Source organism: Pelophylax lessonae (assembly GCF_965119305.1).
Source record: "Pelophylax lessonae genome assembly, chromosome: 11".
NCBI classification, from domain to species: Eukaryota; Metazoa; Chordata; class Amphibia; order Anura; family Ranidae; genus Pelophylax; species Pelophylax lessonae.
In genome coordinates, this window is record NC_138778.1 from 145,000,009 (window position 1) to 145,019,412 (window position 19,404).

The following is a 19,404-nucleotide window of genomic DNA, read 5'->3' on the forward strand; positions in this document are numbered from 1 at the left end:
CGGGGAGTAGGAGTTGATCTGTCATGCGGTGAGTAGGAGTTGATCTGTCATGCGGGGAGTAGGAGTTGATCTGTCATGCAGGGAGTATGAGTTGATCTGTCATGCAGGGAGTAGGAGTTGATCTGTCATGCAGGGAGTAGGAGTTGATCTGTCATGCAGGGAGTAGGAGTTGATCTGTCATGCAGGGAGTAGGAGTTGATCTGTCATGCAGGGAGTATGAGTTGATCTGTCATGCAGGGAGTATGAGTTGATCTGTCATGCAGGGAGTATGAGTTGATCTGTCATGCAGGGAGTATGAGTTGATCTGTCATGCAGGGAGTATGAGTTGATCTGTCATGCAGGGAGTAGGAGTTGATCTGCCATGCAGGGAGTAGGAGTTGATCTGTCATGCGGGGAGTAGGAGTTGATCTGTCATGCAGGGAGTAGGAGTTGATCTGTCATGCAGGGAGTATGAGTTGATCTGTCATGCAGGGAGTATGAGTTGATCTGTCATGCAGGGAGTAGGAGTTGATCTGTCATGCAGGGAGTAGGAGTTGATCTGTCATGCAGGGAGTAGGAGTTGATCTGTCATGCAGGGAGTAGGAGTTGATCTGTCATGCAGGGAGTAGGAGTTGATCTGTCATGCAGGGAGTAGGAGTTGATCTGTCATGCAGGGAGTAGGAGTTGATCTGTCATGCAGGGAGTAGGAGTTGATCTGTCATGCAGGGAGTATGAGTTGATCTGTCATGCAGGGAGTAGGAGTTGATCTGTCATGCAGGGAGTATGAGTTGATCTGTCATGCAGGGAGTAGGAGTTGATCTGTCATGCAGGGAGTAGGAGTTGATCTGTCATGCGGGGAGTAGGAGTTGATCTGTCATGCAGGGAGTAGGAGTTGATCTGTCATGCAGGGAGTAGGAGTTGATCTGTCATGCAGGGAGTATGAGTTGATCTGTCATGCAGGGAGTAGGAGTTGATCTGTCATGCAGGGAGTATGAGTTGATCTGTCATGCAGGGAGTAGGAGTTGATCTGTCATGCAGGGAGTAGGAGTTGATCTGTCATGCAGGGAGTATGAGTTGATCTGTCATGCAGGGAGTAGGAGTTGATCTGTCATGCAGGGAGTAGGAGATGATCTGTCATGCAGGGAGTAGGAGTTGACCTACTTGCAGGTTTGCATTGTGAGAGGGAGCAGTAAAGACAGGGTGTTTAGTACAACAAAGCATGAAGCTGCACCTGCATATTTATTGTGCAGTTATGGCTGTCCAATTTATATGTTTTATTATTAACTATACATAGAAGCAAGTTTTTTTACATAATATCAAACATAAATCGTAAGATTTGATTTTGATAAAAAAAGACTTATCATAGAAGTATGGGGGCTGCCATTTACTTTACTTCCAAAGATACAAATCATATGAGAGATGATTACAGCCACACACACCTACACAGGTTGAACTGGATGGACTATGGTCTTTATTCAACCTCAACTACTATGTAACTATGTAACTATCTGTCATGCTGATTCAATGCCTTCAGTAGTTCCTAGTTACTGACTCAGAGCGAGTATGTAGATTAGAAGTCCTGACCTTTTTCATCTGCCTGCTTGTTCCCGAAACAAGCTGCTGATATGCTCCTGAAAATGCTAGTTACTTGACTGTAGCTTCAAAACTCTGAGTTACTGATCTTGAACAGTTGTGGTGCAAGTAAAGTCAGGACCAAGTCAAAGCACCTAAACTACATGATTCTAAGTTCTAATTAAATGACTCCTGATGTCATGCATGTATGTGGGCAAGGTTTTTACCCTGCAAATGCTTGCGTCAAGAAAGAAAAAAAAAATTATGTGCACTGTATTGTCAAAAGTATTGGGACGCTTGCCTTTACACAGTCTCTGCTGTAATTCATCCCAAAGGTGTTCTATTTTAGGTCAGGACTCTGTGCTGGCTTGTCAAAGTTGGGAACATAAAGTTGCTGTCCAGCCCAACCCCTGACAAACAACCCCACGCCATAATCCACCCTCCACCAAATGACTGGGACCAGTGTACAAAGCAAGGGCTATAAAGACATAGATAAGTTTGGAGTGGAGGAACTTGACTGGTCTGCACAGAGTCCTGACCTCAACCCGATAGAACACCTTTTGGGTAAATTAGAGTGGGGACTGTGAGCCAGACCTTCTCGTCCAATATCAGTGCCTGACCTCAACCTGATAGAACACCTTCGGAATGAATTAGAGTGCAGACTGTGAGCCAGGCCTTCTTGTCCAAGAACAGTGCCTGGCCTCACAAATGCACTTCTGGAAGAATGGTCAAACATTCTCATAGACACACTCCTAAACCTTGTGGACAGCCTTCCCAGAAGAGTTGAAGCTGTTATAGCTGCAAAGGGTGGGCCAACTCAATATTGAACCCTATGGATTAAGGCTGTGATGCCATTAAAGTTCATGTGCATGTAAAGGCAGGCGTCCCAATACTTTTGACAAAATATTGTATGTCTATGCAGATCATACCTTGTCTTAAAATATAATATAATTGTTGGATTTAACAAATAAAGCTTATGGTTTCACAACTATAGATAAAAAAGAAAAACAAATTATTGTAATATTCTACTAGTAACCAGAAAAAAGACCACCTTAAGTTAAATACACTTAAAAAAAAGCTGCACTGCGGTTTGTCTGCAATGTGGATGTGCTTATGGTTTCCCTTTTTCTATTATGTCCTGGGTTTTTGATGCATGTAGGACCACAAGCCAGCAGAACTAAACTGATTTCGTGGATCGTATATACGCCATGATTATTTGCTAAAATGCAACATCGAAGAAGGCGCAGGCAGATTTAATCTGGAGTAAATCTGGCCATACATGGGTCAGTTGTGTTTTTGATCAGCCAGCAGGTTGAATGAAAAAAAAAACTGTCTCAATACCCCCATCCACACATTCAATGTGGATGCAGGAATCCTCCCCGCTGTGTCATTGTATTCTGCCAACAGAGAGACTCCTGCGCTGTCAGAATACACAGATCAACCTTGCAGCCTACTGTGTTCCCTCCACTCCATTCCATACAAGGCGCTTGTGTGCTACATCATGTGGGGTGGATGAGAGAGGAGAGATGGTTGGGGATCACTGCCAGTATACGTAGATCTGCCATAGCAGCTTCCCTCGGCCACTTTGCATCAGGAAACTGCTTTTTGGGGGTGGGACGAACAATCGTTCCTCAGGGGGGATAGATGAGTCTTATGGGGGATTGTTGGGGCTCATTTTTTGGGCTGCTGGGGGCCCCCGGGAGCCGCATGGTGCTGCCAGGGGCCGCCATCTTCATTCTAGCTTTTAAATTGTGCAGTCAATTGTTGGGACCCGACAGTTTCTGAGAGGGGATCAGGTGGTAAATTATGCTTCAGGGACTCCATGAGTGAGTGTGTGTAATGTGTGTGTGTGTGTGTATATACAGTGCCTTGTGAAAGTATTCGGCCCACTTGAACTTTTCAACCTTTTGCCACATTTCAGGCTTCAAACATAAAGATATAAAACTGTAATTTTTTGTGAAGAATCAACAAGTGGGACACAATCATGAAGTGGAACGAAATTTATTGGATATTTCAAACTTTTTTAACAAATAAAAAACTGGAAAATTGGGCGTGCAAAAATATTCAGCCCCCTTACTTTCAGTGCAGCAAACTCTCTCCAGAAGTTCAGTGAGGATCTCTGAATGATCCAATGTTGACCTAAATGACTAATGATGATAAATAGAATCCACCTGTGTGTAATCAAGTCTCCGTATAAATGCACCTGCACTGTGATAGTCTCAGAGGTCCGTTTAAAGCGCAGAGAGCATCATGAAGAACAAGGAACACACCAGGCAGGTCCGAGATACTGTTGTGGAGAAGTTTAAAGCTGGATTTGGATACAAAAAGATTTCCCAAGCTTTAAACATCCCAAGGAGCACTGTGCAAGCGATAATATTGAAATGGAAGGAGTATCAGACCACTGCAAATCTACAAAGTCCTGGCCATCCCTCTAAACTTTCAGCTCATACAAGGAGAAGACTGATCAGAGATGCAGCCAAGAGGCCCATGATCACTCTGGATGAACTGCAGAGATCTACAGCTGAGGTGGGAGACTCTGTCCATAGGACAACAATCAGTCGTATACTGCACAAATCTGGCCTTTATGGAAGAGTGGCAAGAAGAAAGCCATTTCTTAAAGATATACATAAAAAGTGTCGTTTAAAGTTTGCCACAAGCCACCTGGGAGACACACCAAACATGTGGAAGAAGGTGCTCTGGTCAGATGAAACCAAAATCAAACTTTTTGGCAACAATGCAAAATGTTATGTTTGGCGTAAAAGCAACACAGCTCATCACCCTGAACACACCATCCCCACTGTCAAACATGGTGGTGGCAGCATCATGGTTTGGGCCTGCTTTTCTTCAGCAGGGACAGGGAAGATGGTTAAAATTGATGGGAAGATGGATGGAGCCAAATACAGGACCATTCTGGAAGAAAACCTGATGGAGTCGGCAAAAGACCTGAGACTGGGACAGAGATTTGTCTTCCAACAAGACAATGACACAAAACATAAAGCAAAATCTACAATGGAATGGTTCACAAATAAAAATATCCAGGTATTAGAATGGCCAAGTCAAAGTCCAGACCTGAATCCAATCGAGAATCTGTGGAAAGAACTGAAAACTGCTGTTCACAAACGCTCTCCATCCAACCTCACTGAGCTCGAGCTGTTTTGCAAGGAGGAATGGGCAAAAATTTCAGTCTCTCGATGTGCAAAACTGATAGAGACATACCCCAAGCGACTTACAGCTGTAATCGCAGCAAAAGGTGGCGCTACAAAGTATTAACTTAAGGGGGCTGAATAATTTTGCACGCCCAATTTTTCAGTTTTTTATTTGTTAAAAAAGTTTGAAATATCCAATAAATTTCGTTCCACTTCATGATTGTGTCCCACTTGTTGTTGATTCTTCACAAAAAATTACAGTTTTATATCTTTATGTTTGAAGCCTGAAATTTGGCAAAAGGTTGAAATGTTCAAGGGGGCCGAATACTTTCGCAAGGCACTGTATTTATGTTATTTTTTTTATCATATATGCTTTTTTTCATTTTTTTTTTTTTTAACACACTTTGACCAGAGCAATAAAATGTTACCATATTAACATTGTACTACCCTGGGGAAGTGATCTGTTTTTTTTTTTTTTACACATTATGTTTGCATATAGCAGTTCCTTATATTGCTATATGCAAGCATTTTACTGAATGTAATTGATTCATTCAGTTTGTTTTGTTGTGATTAACTGTTATTATAGCTAATCACATGGTACAGATGGCCCATGTGGTACCATGTGATCACACTGACCTATAGGGATGCACCGATCCGATATTCGGATCGATATATCGGCGCCGATATGGCCATTTTAGATGGATCGAGGGATCGGTAACATTGACCGATCCACGGGCCGATCCGGTTTTTGCTTGGTAACAGCTCAGCCATCTCTTACTTGGTGCAGTAGTAGTATGGGGTGGGAGCCGCTACTTCCTGTATAGGTCCGGCTCACAGGCGGAGTGATATCAGATGTACTCCGCCTGTGAATGGAGGAGCCGTACACATGAAGCAGCGACTTTGCTCTGTACTGCAGCCGCTTGCTTTGTGTGTAGCTCCGGATCGGTTCCTGTATCGGTATCGGCGATTTCACAATGCCAGGTATCGGTATCGGGTCCAAAAAAGTCGGATCGGTGCATCCCTACTGACCTATCAAAGTTAGGAACTCAATTGTATACAATGGATGGCTTGAAAGGAAGCCATTAATTGTTTACAACTGTCATGTGACATCCTGATTGGTGGCACTGCTGGGCACTGAGAGGTGGCACTGACAGGCGGCACTGATGGGCACTCAGAGGCGGCAGTGATGGTCACTGATGGGTGGCACTGATGGTCACTGACGGGTGGCACTGATGGTCACTGACGGGTGGCACTGATGGGCGACACTGATGAGCACTGATGGGCAGCACCATCAGTGCTCACACTCAGTGCCCATAGTGCTGCTAGTCAGTGCCCATCAGTGCCTAGATGAGCAGGCACTATGGGCACTGACTGGCGGCACTGTGGGCACTGATGGTGGGCACTGTGGGCACTGATGGTGGGCACTTGTGTTATTTTATTTCCCTCTTGTGTAATTAGGGCATGGTGATCAGTGCCCTGATTACATTTCTCTGTGTCCCCTATGAGGAGGAGCCGCTGATCGGCTCTCCTCTTCCTCACACGCAGTCTCTGTGTGAGCCGGAAGGAGAGCTGGCAATGAGAGATGATCTCATATGTTTACATTTGAGATCATCTCTCATTGGATGTTCCGATTGCATGGCAAATGGCCGCTGTGATTGGCCATTCACCACGATCTGTGATTGGCTGTGTCCAAGGGACACGGCCGACACAGATTTTCCCCGATGCGCGCTCGCAGGAGCGTGTGGGGAGCCTGTTACTGGGAGGCCGTTTAAAGACGGCCTCCCGAAAATTAGAGCCCGCGCTGTAGCTGTCTTTTGGCTATAGCGCGGGCGGGAACTGGTTAAACTTGAAGCAAGTGTTAATGAGTCTTTACTGTAGAAGTAAATAATATTGGTCATTTTGGTGTTTCTTGTGGTTTTATGCAGTGCACTTAGCTTCATGTTAGAGCATATAAATGATACAAATGACATAATGTTAGCTGACCCTCATCATTTTAGGGGATAAAGTTGTCCCGTTAATGGTCTGTAGTGAATCCTAGTCATTTACATGGTATTTATTTCTTGTATAATCACATATCAATGAAATAGCCTTTAACTGGACATCTTTGGCTTTTGCAGGGGACTTTCCGGATGACACAGAATGTTTAGGCAAACAACGATGGATAGACAGAAACTTCTACTGAGTACCTATGTGCTTTTTATGGCATGTACAGCTTGCTTTACAGCAACCGTACATGCAGAAGATCCTTCCCAGTGCTCTGTGGCTCCCTGCAGCCGCTTTGACTGTGCCCCTGACAAGAGTGTAAGTAAGGAGGAGTGTGAGGCTCGAGGGTGTTGCTATTCTCCAGCATCAGAACACTTGGGAATAGGACAGCCATGGTGTTTTTTTGCTGCCAACTATCCAAGCTACAAAGTGGTCAACAAATCTGAAACTGAAAACGGAATTACTGCCACACTCACGCGTTCCGTCAAAACATTTATGCCTGATGACATTATGGAGCTGCAGCTGGATATATTACTTGAAACCGACAGCAGGCTGCATTTTACTGTAAGTATTTTCTTTGATTTGTTTTTTTTTCATCCTTTTTTAGTGTAGCATCAACTTTTTGTATGAGTCTAATTTTATCTTAAGGCTGGGTTCACACTTGTGTGATGACAGACATCGTATGTGATTTGCACCGCATTGCTGTGTAGATCACATGCGATGTCTGTGCGATACGATTTCAGCCATACAAACCGTATGGCTGAAATTACTTGGCATTCGCACGAAAACAGTGCAGGTGTAGAGCCTGACGTAAGAGGAGTGGCTTACCGGGTAACTGGCGTGGCACAGGTTCACCAGAGGCGCGGAGTCTAAGTGTTAGCCGGTTTTCACCAGGGCCCCAGATGGTGGGGATGGACTTGGCTGCTTGCTAACACCAGGTCACGGTCCCCGGATTCCCTGGTGGAGCCAGAATCAGGTCCAGGACCAATTGCCGGTAGCGGATAAACAGATCAGGATCCGGCAGGAGAATAGTCAGGACAAGCCAAGGTAAGGGCGGGCAGCAGGTAATCAGAATCCAAAGACAAGCCGGGTCAGGTAAACAGGAACAGCAGAATATAAACAGGCACAGGATACAGGAGAGCTGATGATAACATAGCAATTACCTGGAGTGACTGCTGTGTTTAAATAGGCAGTTTTGGCGTCAATTTAGTAGCCTCGAACTATTCTAAGGTAGCCTCGAACTTATTCCAAGGTAGCCTCTGACTATTCCAAGGTAGCATCTGACTATTCCAAGGTAACCTCTGACTATTCCAAGGTAGCCTCTGACTATTCCAAGGTAACCTCTGACTATTCCAAGGTAGCCTCGAACTATTGCAAGGTAGCTCGAACTACTGCAAGGTAGCCTCGAACTACTGCAAGGTAGCCTCTGACTATTCCAAGGTAGCCTCTCACTATTCCAAGGTAGCCTCGAACTATTGCAAGGTAGCCTCGAACTACTGCAAGGTAGCCTTGAACTACTGAAAGGTAGCCACAAGCTATTGTAAGGTAGCCTCTAGCTATTCAAGGTGCCCCTTCATACGCGCATGCGCATAGGCATTCGCCGGTTAGCGGCACCAGTGCGCCTGGGCAGGGTATTGATTCCCTGACAGCAGGACCCTTTTTTTGATCTGCACTGGAGTCGGATCGCATGGGTGTTCACAACTATACAATAAGATTCCTGCACTATTTCACAGTTTTCACTGTGATCTGTGAACCAATCTGGGGGTGTCATTACCTTTACATTGACACCCCCAGCAGTTTCATAGATCTACAGTGTGAACCAGTGTGCAATTCAGGTTCGATGTGGAAACCGACAATGAATGGCAGTGTTTCCTGCATTACACCAGTGTGAACCGGAACTAAAAAGCCAAATTCATCCATATTTTGTTTTGAAAAGAGCAGGGAGAGGTTACTTTTTGTTGCTGTCTGTGCCTTCCTGTTCTAGTGTCAGCCAATCTCCCCATTCTTTGTCCTTGTAGCCCAATGGCAGGAAGTGCAGGGCATGAAGGAAAATCTTTCTGATGGACTTACAGTCTGAAAAAAAACAACCTTACTGGCTTTTTTTTTGGTATATTTAGTTTAGTTTACAACATATAATATCCTGAGGTGCCCATTGCACTTCAAACTCTAACTGGAGCCTTATGCAATAAAACCTAGTTTGTGTCCCACATGCCATTTCAAGTGTTAAAACAAGCTTATGTCTCAAAAGTGAGCTCATTGGTCAACTACCTCTAGGATTTCCAGTGGAAGTGATTTGGGTGGTTTTACCTCAATAAAGTGTGACCCTGCCTCATTCCCCAGGCTTCATTGCTGCTCCTACTTCAGGATGAAGTTCAGAGGAGGATTGTTGAACATCCTTTCATTGATCCTTCCTTACGTTAGTGAAAGCAGAATTGCTCAGCTTTGAGCACATCTGGGTTCACTGTTTTCAGATCCAGACTGACTGTGGCCAGGAGAGCAATCCGATCAGGGACTTTTTTCTTTGATTTGTAGGGGCTTTAATAAATTCAAAGAGTTATTCTAGCCAAGAACCCCACATTCCTAATGCATGCTTACCTCTCTGAATGCAAGAATCCTTACTCCCACAGAAGGGATGCTAGGAGTAAGAAGTCTATGGGGAGTTATTTTGCTGCCCCTGGATAGGGGGGTTCAAGATTAGATTAATTTAGTAAGCCCTTACATTGCTTACTGTACAATTTAAATAGCCACCAAACTGCTTAAGTCCAGTGCCCTTTTTGTGCCATGGAAGTGTTAATTAAAAAAAAAAAAAAAATGAGTTGCATTAATTTAATCTCAACAGCACCATGCATGCTTTACATTTTAACACATTTATGTCAAATGGTAAGCTTTCTGTTTTTTCTTTCTGTGTTTTGAACCCTAATTCATTTTTCTTTTAATTGCATTAATAGATTAAGGACCCAGCTAAAAATCGATATGAGGTGCCCATACATACCCCTAAAGTCAAAGGAAAGGCATCTACAGTCCAATACGATGTCCAGATTACGGATGACCCCTTCAGTCTTGTGGTCAAAAGAAAGTCCAATGGACAGATTGTGTAAGTAATAGATGATCAGCTTAAAGGCTGTGAAAACTCTATAGTGAAAACATGTTGTCCCTATTTTTTTTCTTTTTCATCTTTTTTTATACTTAAACGAGGCAGTATCTAGGGAACAAATCAACTGATGCCCATTTTTCTGAATTGTGGATGGTATTATTCGGTAACCTGCTTTATTCTCCCTAGACATGAACTTGTTGATATTTGATGGTAAAACATGATGCATTGCAGCTCGGGATCCTCTAAGTTCCCAACACGAAAATTGGGCCAAATAGGGAAGCCAAAAGAATGTATCTAGTCAACTGACACTCTACAGGAGTGTGTATACAGTTTACAGGAGAGTGTATACAGGTTACAGGAGAGTGTATACAGTTTACAGGAGTGTGTACTGTATACAGTCTGTATACATTCTGCTTACATTCCTGGACCTTGGATGTTCTAAACTCTTTACATCAAATCTAGTATAGAGTTTACAGGGTTGTGTAACTGTGCCAATTTCAAGTTTTGTAATTTTAAAGCCCACCAAAACCTTTTTCTTGATAATGAGTGAGGAATGATTAATGCCTCAGGTTTTTATTGTGGACTGGGTCCCTGTTGAGGAGTTTTCCCCTCACTTCTGTTCCAAAATTCAAAAAAATCTCTCCAATGAAAACAGACAAAAACACGTTTTTTTCAGTAGAGTGGGGAAAGCATGAAACCCGAGTTCCTCCCCTTATGACATCGGCTCCCCCTGTGCAGGCGTCACAAGGTCAGAAAGTGAGGGAGAAAACTTCCTGATGGACTTGCCAAAACAAAACGTGACAGAAATGTTCAATCTTCCCCACTTTATCCAAATCTAAAGAAAAACATGATTTTTGTTAGGACTTTAATTCATTTTTTGATATACAGTACAGTATCTCACAAACTTACATTTTTGTAAATATTTTATTCTATCTTTCCATGTGACACACTGAAGAAATGACACTTTGCTACAATGTAAAGTAGTGAGTGCACAGCTTGTATAAGTGCCGGTCCACACTAATACGACTTGTCAGACGACTTGGTCAGCCTGACAAGTCGTGCACCGTCGCGGTCATTGAGTAGTACAGGACCGGTTCTAATAGGAGCAACAAAAGTCGCTCCGACTTAGAAAAAGGGTCCTGTACTACTTCGGGGCGACCTGGAGCGACTTGCATTGACATTCATTTTATGAAGTCCGTGCAAGTCGCGCCGAAGTCGTGCTGCATGCGACTTCACAGGTCGCCCCCTAAGTCGGAGCGACCTAGTGTGAACCGGCACTAACAGTGTAAATTTTCTGTCCCCTCAAAATAACTCAACACACAGCCTATAATTTCTAAACCGCTGGCAACAAAAGTGAGTACATCCCCAAGTGCAAATGTCCAAATTGGGCCCAAAGTGTCAATATTTTGTGTGCCCACCATTATTTTCCAGCACTGCCTTAACCCTCTTGGGCATGGAGTTCACCAGAGCTTCACAGGTTGCCACTGGAGTCCTCTTCCCCTCCTCCATGATGACATCACAGAGCTGGTGGATGTTAGAGACCTTGCACTCCTCCATCTTCTGTTTGAGGATGCCCCACAGATGCTCTCTAGGTTTTAGGCCTTGAGACATGCTTGGCCATTCCATCACCTTTACACTCAGCTTCTTTAGCATAGCAGTGGTCATCTTGGAAGTGTGTTTGCAGTCGTTAGTCAGTCTTCAAAGGGAGGAGATCATGCTCTGCTTCAGTATGTTACAGTACATGTTGGCATTCATGGTTCCCTCAATGAACTGTAGCTCCCCAGTGCCGGCAGCACCCATGCAGCCCCAGACCATGAAACTCCCACCACCATGCCTTACTGTAGGCAAACAATGCTTGTTCGCAGACAATAGGTGCAAGTGCTCAGCGTAGTGATTTCTCAATCCGCTCTGTAGTGCTCAGTGCAGCTTTTACTTCCACCGTGATAAATGGTAAGATTGGATCACTTACCAAATAGCGTGGGTCATGTATGCCTTATGGCATCAAGACCAGCCAAGCTTAGGTAGACTTCCAGGCTATGATGGAGTCTCCTCGTGGCTTGCTTTGGTTGGGTAGGATGGCGGGCTTCCCCTCTCTCTCCTCTCACCTCAGGCCAGATAAGAAGGAAGACGAAAAAAGCTCCGGATGGTGTAGTATTTTAGATATAAATTTTATTCCCCAATCTGGGTAAAAACGTACTGATAGTGATACAAAGTATTTAAAAAACCGGTATAAGCCAAAATGAAAGTAATTTGCCAATTAAAAAGGCCGTGAGCGCGTGTGTCGGTGCAAACCGAGTACAGGGTAGCGAGCGGGAAGACTTCCGGCTTGCGTTCCACCTGCGTCACACGTCACGTACGCTGTGCGTTCCAAATCTTTGCATTTCGTCACATCCGGTGATGTCTTCGGAGATCCACGCTATTTGGTAAGTGATCCAATCTTACCATTTATCACGGTGGAAATAAGCACCACAGAGCGGATTGAGAAATCACTACGCTGAGCACTTGCACCTATTGTCTGGGAACAAGCATTGTTTGCACGAGAGACTCACTATTTATTTATTTATTTACTTACTGGATTTTAAAATTAAAAAAAAAATTCTGAAAACTTTTTTTGGACTTTTTCTGTGATATTTTCACTACATTAGTCACCTTATGGAATTTTTATAATTTTTTATATGAATTAATTTGTATATATCACCATATTGTCACAATAGTCACCTCAATGAAATTTATGTATGAATTTTATGAATATCACTTTATACTTTATTATCAACATTTTACTGTAATTAATTAATTTTAGCAAGTGTTATAGGTAGCCTATTATAGACTACTTACCTGCAACACGTTTACAATATTTCTAATGCAGCTGCTACAAACGCACTATTTTATACTCATTTAAACTATTCACTCAATTAATTTATTATTCACATATTTATTTCTGAACACCGGGTGCGGGGCATATACTCAAGTATATTCCTTACACTTACTGTAGGCAAGACACACTTGTTTTTGTACTCCTCACCAGGTTGCCACCACACGCGCTTCACACCGTCTGAACCAAATAAGTTTATCTTGGTCTCAGCAGACCACAGGACATGGTTCCAGTAATCCATGTCCTTAGTCTGCTTGTCTTCAGCAAACTGTTTGCGGGCTTTCTTGTGCATCATCTTTAGAAGAGGCTTCCTTCTGGGATGACAGCCATGCAGACCAATTTGATGCAGTGTGCGGCGTATGGTCTGAGCACTGACAGGCTGACCCCCCACCCCTTCAATCTCTGCAGCAATGCTGGCAGCACTCATACATCTATTTCCCAAAGACAACCTCTGGATATGACGCTGAGCACGTGCACTTAACTTCTTTGGTCAACCATGGTGAAGCCTGTTCTGAGTGGCACCTGTCCTGTTAAACAGCTGTATGGTCTTGGCCGTCGTGCTGCAGCTCAGTTTCAGGGTCTTGGCAATCTTCTTATAGCCTATGCCATCTTTATGTAGAGCAGCAATTCTTTTTTTTTTCAGATTCCCAGAGAGTTCTTTGCCATGAGGTGCCATGTTGAACTTCCAGTGACCAGTATGAGAGAGTGAGAGCGATAACATCAAATTTAACACACCTGCTCCCCATTCACACCTGAGACCTTGTAACACTAACGAGACACATGACACTGTGGAGGGAAAATGGCTAATTGGGCCCAATTTGGACATTTTCACTTAGGGGTGTACTCACTTTTGTTGCCAGCGGTTTAGACATTAATGGCTGTGTGTTAAGTTATTTTGAGGGGACAGAAAATTGACACTGTTATACAAGCTGTACACTCACTACTTTACATTGTAGCAAAGTGTTATTTCTTCAGTGTTGTCACATGAAAAGATATAATAAAATATTTACAAAAATGAGAGGGGTGTACTCATTTTTGTGAGATACTTTAAGTGTAACAAGTAATAAAGCTGGTCATAGACGGTTGCTCGATTACCCCATCAACACAGGCAGTGTTGTCAGGGGAATTCCTCCCGTGGAGCTATTGTGTTCTTCTGGGGGCAGAGGGGATGCTGCAATAATTGCATATAAAATCCAACAGGCTGGTTTGTTCCCAGGTTAATCAATCGATCAACTTGGGTATATTCAGCCTGCCCATACATGGTTTGAATCTCAGCTGGTTCCTTCCGAACCAACCAAGATTTGAACCGTGTATGGTCAGCTTAGGAGATGGGCTTAATGTTTGAGTCGAACATAGGTTTCGACTCGATCATCGGGTGTTCATGTGTTCACCGAACACACAAACATCTGGGGCGCTCGGCGGGAAGTTCGCCCGCCGATGAGCACCCCATAATGCACTGCGCGATTGCAGTGCATTAAGTGCTTGTGATTGGCCAAAGCATGCACCTGACCTGGCCAATCACAGCACAATGTCCTGTCAGAGCCATGATTGGCCAAAGGCAGGGTGCCTTTAGCCAATCATGGGTCAGGGGCTAAGTCCACGCCCCACACTATATAAGGCTGCTGCTTACACGGCAGCCGAGTATAGTGTGTTACAATAGAGATTAGGCAGGTAGTTAGTGGATAGTGTGTTCAGTTGTGTGGTGTCCCCCTAAATCCCATACCAGACCCTTATCCAAGCAGGACAGGCCAGGATAGGGGGGGGGGGTGAGCAAGCGGTCCCTCCCCTCCTGAACCATACCAGGCCGCTTGCCCTCAACATGAGGAGGGTGCTTTAGGGGGCCTCCCAAAGCACCTTGACCACATGATGATGGGCTATTTTCAGAGACAGAAAGTCGGGGGAATTACGGGAGGTGAGGGTAAAATTTTCATTAGGACACCTGTTCCAGTAGCAACTGTCTTAATGGGGGCTGGGGGACCCCTTATTTTCTAGAAATTACTTCAGTCTACATCTGCAACAGTGATTTATTTGTATAGCAACATTTCATTGTTCCCTATGATGTGGTCATGCTCCTATTTTCTTTTATTGAACAATGTACCCTTGCTGTAACTTGTAAAGATTCACCAAGGAAATTGGTGAGCATTTAAATGGTCTAATCCCTGTGGATTTTTAAATGTCACTGAAGTCCAAGGTGAGTCCTAATTTCTTAGTATTCAGGTACATTTGAGGAGATTGGACATGAAAAACAAAGCTGAAAAGACTGCTAACTATAACCCCTCCCACTCCAAGCATGCTTCAATTTTTTGCTAGTGTCCTAGAAGAATAAACCTCTTCTCTCCTGAAAGAAGAAAAGGTATTTTCAGTTGCTGCAGAGCCAAAAGGGGTTCATTTTGTAACTCTCCAAACTGTCTGATTATCTGAATTGCCACAGAAGCTATAGCCAGGCCCACTGAGTACAAGTGAGACTGGCCTTTATTGTGTCATTAGAGGTCCAGGCCATTGTGCACCTGTCTGGTGGAACTCTGTCTCTGAAGACCCCTTTAGCATCCGAAGGGGTTGAACTCTGTCTCTGGATCCGAAGGGGTAAACACTAGTAGGAGCAGCATGCTCCCTAGATCTTTCCACTCTATCTCCAGATGTACCAGTGGGATTTCGGCATGGCCCTTGCTGGCCCTCAGCTGTAGTAGGTAGGACTTTTTCCTGTGTTTTTCTGGGAGCCTGTGTTTGTACAGACATTCCTGGCTTCCCCCAAGAGGTTAATCTTCCAGGCTCTTAGTATACCACTTTTAATCAGACAGGCAGTGGCAGAAATGTATTGTGCAAGTTTTTACGTTTGGCCACTCAAAGTGGCTTATTTGGGCTCTTCTCCTGCGTGAGCCCCCTCAATAATGTCTGTAATGTGTGAGTGTGCCATTTTCTCTGAGTGCATGCGGTCCTTGTTGCCTTCTCATTATCTCCCCTGCTCCTGCATTGGCTCTAAAATACCTGGGCTCCCTGCTGCCTTACATATGAACTGTTCACAGATGGAAACCTTCCTGTTCTGGCAGTGAATATGTGAGTATCCATGTGAGAGATGTCTCACTCTGTACTAGAACGGTGGATCATAAACACAAGCACAGTGATCCCAGGGGACTGGCTAGCTTGTGAACTGTGCTGAGGGTCTTGTAGTGTTCTATCTATAGGAACTTGACAAAGCGAATGCGCACGAAACATGTAGTTGTGGCAACCAGAAGCTTGCGAGTCACCTCCAAAGATCCAGCCCGGCTTCCTGTTGAGCTCCTGATCGTCACTTCCGGTGACGTCACCTACGCGCCACTTCCTGTTACTACGGAGGACCTGGCCACGGAGTACGTATCGGCTCTGGGTCTGTGTAGCGGCAGCACACAGGACCCAGTTAGCCTTTCATCACCGCGGTGCTGACTTGGGACATCCGGGATTACCTTTTTTTATCTGGCAACAGCTGATGCAATTGGATTCCCCCAGTTTACCATCAGGGTTCCCCACAGCACCCCAAGGAGATCGGGAGACTACAGGACTGGTTTGGAAGACTGTTTATTTTATTTATGTCTATTTCTGCATTAAACTTTCATGGTTCATCCAGAGACAGATCTTTGTCCAATTTCTACACAGTATTTCTCATTATGTGCACAATAGAGCGCCATCCTTCTTTTTTTGTTATTGACAGTCTTTGAACATCATCCCGTGTTAAGGATTGGGCAGCCTAGGTGCAATTGATTATAATCAAACCATAACCATAGTATAACAACATCTGGGTTTATGACCAAGCAGGAATCTGTATTAAGGACTAGCGCCTGAACTTTTTTTGTGTTTATATCTATAGCACCTGACCATGTTTGCCTGGCTTACTTATCTGAGTCTTCCTTAACCCCTTCAGGGGTTACCCCTCATTGGTAACATCTAGAGAAGAATACTCATATAATATGTCTAAGTTGCATTCATGATCGCTGACTCAAAACCCAAAGGACTGCAAGTGTGTTTGCACCCTTTCTCCTCCAGAGTCCATCTCTGGCTTCCTTGAGGCTGCAAATGCTTCTACGCAGTCATCTAAGGGTGATTAGGATCGTACCTTATTTGAGAATTTTTGGTACACAAGAAGTTGTAGCCTAAAGTCATTTCTCCAAAACTTACAGTATGTAAAACCCAACCTTTCATATTTCTAATGTGTGGTTGCTGTACCATGTACTTGTATGAAAAAGTATCTTGTTCTCTTTGTATTGCTTCCTTTGTGTGAAATCCCTGGTGTTCCTGCCAGTTCCTCTGCTTTCCTATTGAAAACTGACCACATTAGGCAGGAGAACACACCATGGTCAGTTCTCTAGCTATGCTAGTGTGCTCTCCTCCAGTGGTCAGACTTGTCCTAACATGGCCACACTACACAGCCTCCTCCCGCACACAGTCCCAGGACCATTTTTCTTCTTTCTTCCTTTTAGTTTAACCAGGACATTATTTAAATATGTCTCTGTCCTGCTCCTAAGCATCCTAAAGCCATTTCCTTCATTGTCTGGAGTTGGTTTCAGCTTATCTCTCAGCTTCAGCTCTTGGCAGTCTGACTTTCCTGAAGGTCCCCATGGGGGACAGCCGGCTTCTCATTGCACTATGGCTAGGTGGATTCCACAGCTCATTGTTCAAAGATTTGCAAGGCTGCAAAATGGGTCTTCACATTGTCCACACAATGGTTATGTTTTTTATCAGGTTGATATTCCGGTCTCAGGTGATGCGGGCTTCGTCAGAAGTTTCTTTTGAGCCACCCCTGTTGATCTGTTGATTTTGTGGGCCTGTTAACCTTTGTTTGCTTTGTTGTCCACCCCTCACTTGGACTGCTTTTGAACATCCCAATGTGCCTAAATACTCTTTTAGGAAATAGACTTATGCTGGCCATATACCTGACGAAAAATTGTTTGAAAATCTGTCATTTGGTCCAATCGTCCGTTTTTCCTCCAGTTAATGGGCACAAATTGAAAATCATTTTCAACTTTTCAGAGCCGAAAAATCTAAAGAACAGTTTTGAAAATCTGCTGGCTGATCGATAAACGAACGATGAATTGAAAGGTTAATGTGTTTCTGGCCCGACCTATTTGCACTAGGTATATGTGACAAACTGAATTCATAATGTCCATTGAATGATTTATCGTTCGAAATTCGGTCATTACATGATGGCACGATCGTCTGCTCTCAGGGCCGATTTTTCATTTTTCGAAATTGGGTTTGCCCGATATTTCGGCTAGTGTATGGCCAGCATAAGTCCCTTCCCTCAGTTCTTATCAACAACTCCTGATATTGCTTGCTAACAAAACTGATATATGCTGAGAGTGGTAGGGGGTTTACTGGGTTAGTGTCCAATTTCCCAAAGGCAGCTGCATACCCAAATGTACCCGAATACTCATCCTGTGTCCTGTAATGTACTCCAAGAAAAGTATTTTACGACAAGTCGCAAATCTTTTTATCCTTGTTATTGTACTGGCAGTACACTATTCCTTTTAATACACCAAAAATTTACAAAACTGACAAATACATCCCCCTTCATCTGTTGTGCACACACATATTATGGCTATACTTTAAATTACATTAGCATAGTAATTGCAATTACCAACTGATAATTAGTAGGACTGGCAAGGATTTATGCAGGCAGTTATTTTTCTCTTACTATCATTAAGGGACACCGCCCAGTTAGGAAACCAGTGATCTTATATTGCCACCTGCAGGAAAAAGATGCTGGGTGCAACAAAAATAGCAACCTAAAGGACTGACTCTTGTAGGGCACAGTGGCTTTGGCTTTTACCATATCTCAGTAGACTTACAGTTATTGTGTATTCTGCTTGGGTGGCCAGTGCTTTCCTGAAACATCCATCATAAAGCATCACTTTCTTAAGTTTGTGGCTCCATTGGCAAATGCCAGCTTTGGCCATCATTTTCTGCACACCGTACTATGATACATCTTTTGGGGCTTGGTCTAAACTAGAATTTGTTTGTGGTTGGGGACTCAGCCCACTCCTATGGTAATGCTTGTGATTTGTCCCAGTGGTTTTCTGAATGTGTCCCTCAATTAATTATTGAAAAAATGTAATTTAATATATTACTCGCAGTAAAATTATTTTCTGTGAGTTAACTCAGGGACATCGCTTCTCTCTTTCTATTGGATCTGTTGCCTTTGTTGAAATTTTTTGCTACTTGTACTGCTATATTGTCTAGAAAATAAAATATTTTTGCAAGAAAATATTGCCAAATACTGCCTTGTTCATCCTGAAAAAATATGTATTATTTTATCCTTAATAACGTTATCACTGAATAAACCGGCTCCCAGCAGAGATGTAAAAATTGCTCTGGTTCTTCAGGGGTATATTGGTACAGAAACTGAAGTGGTTAAGTACATCAGGTCAGATGGTGTTCTGGGAATACTTCTTTCTGCTTCTCAAGAAGAATGCCTCCACAGCCTAAAATGATTGGTAAAAAGCTTCAGAGCTGCTTTGGAAAGCTGTGTGTAATAAGAAAGTGATACAATTATATAAAGCTTTAGAGTTGGTTCACACTGATCCGACACGACTTCGGGGGCGACTAGTGAAGTCGCCGTGCACCGCGACTTCGGCGCGACTTGCACGGACTTCACATTATGGAATTCAATGCAAGTCGCTCCAACTTCGGTCAAAAGTAGTGCAGGAACTATTTTCTAAGTCGGAGCGAATCGAGTCGCTCCTATTAGAACGGTTCCCATAGCACTGAATGGACCGCGACTTGTCAGG

At 43.7% G+C, this 19,404-nt stretch overlaps 1 protein-coding gene across 1 annotated transcript in view; it reads left to right on the plus strand.

The window, feature by feature from the left end:
• The window catches only part of GAA (alpha glucosidase), a 193,319-nt gene that overhangs the window by 23,709 nt on the left and 150,206 nt on the right, over positions 1–19,404 (plus strand). The window contains exons 2-3 of the mRNA XM_082271730.1: positions 6,815–7,244; positions 9,629–9,774. Coding sequence (XP_082127856.1) covers positions 6,837–7,244; positions 9,629–9,774 — 554 coding nt within the window. The 5' untranslated portion in view covers positions 6,815–6,836. The remainder of the gene's footprint in view (positions 1–6,814; positions 7,245–9,628; positions 9,775–19,404) is intronic.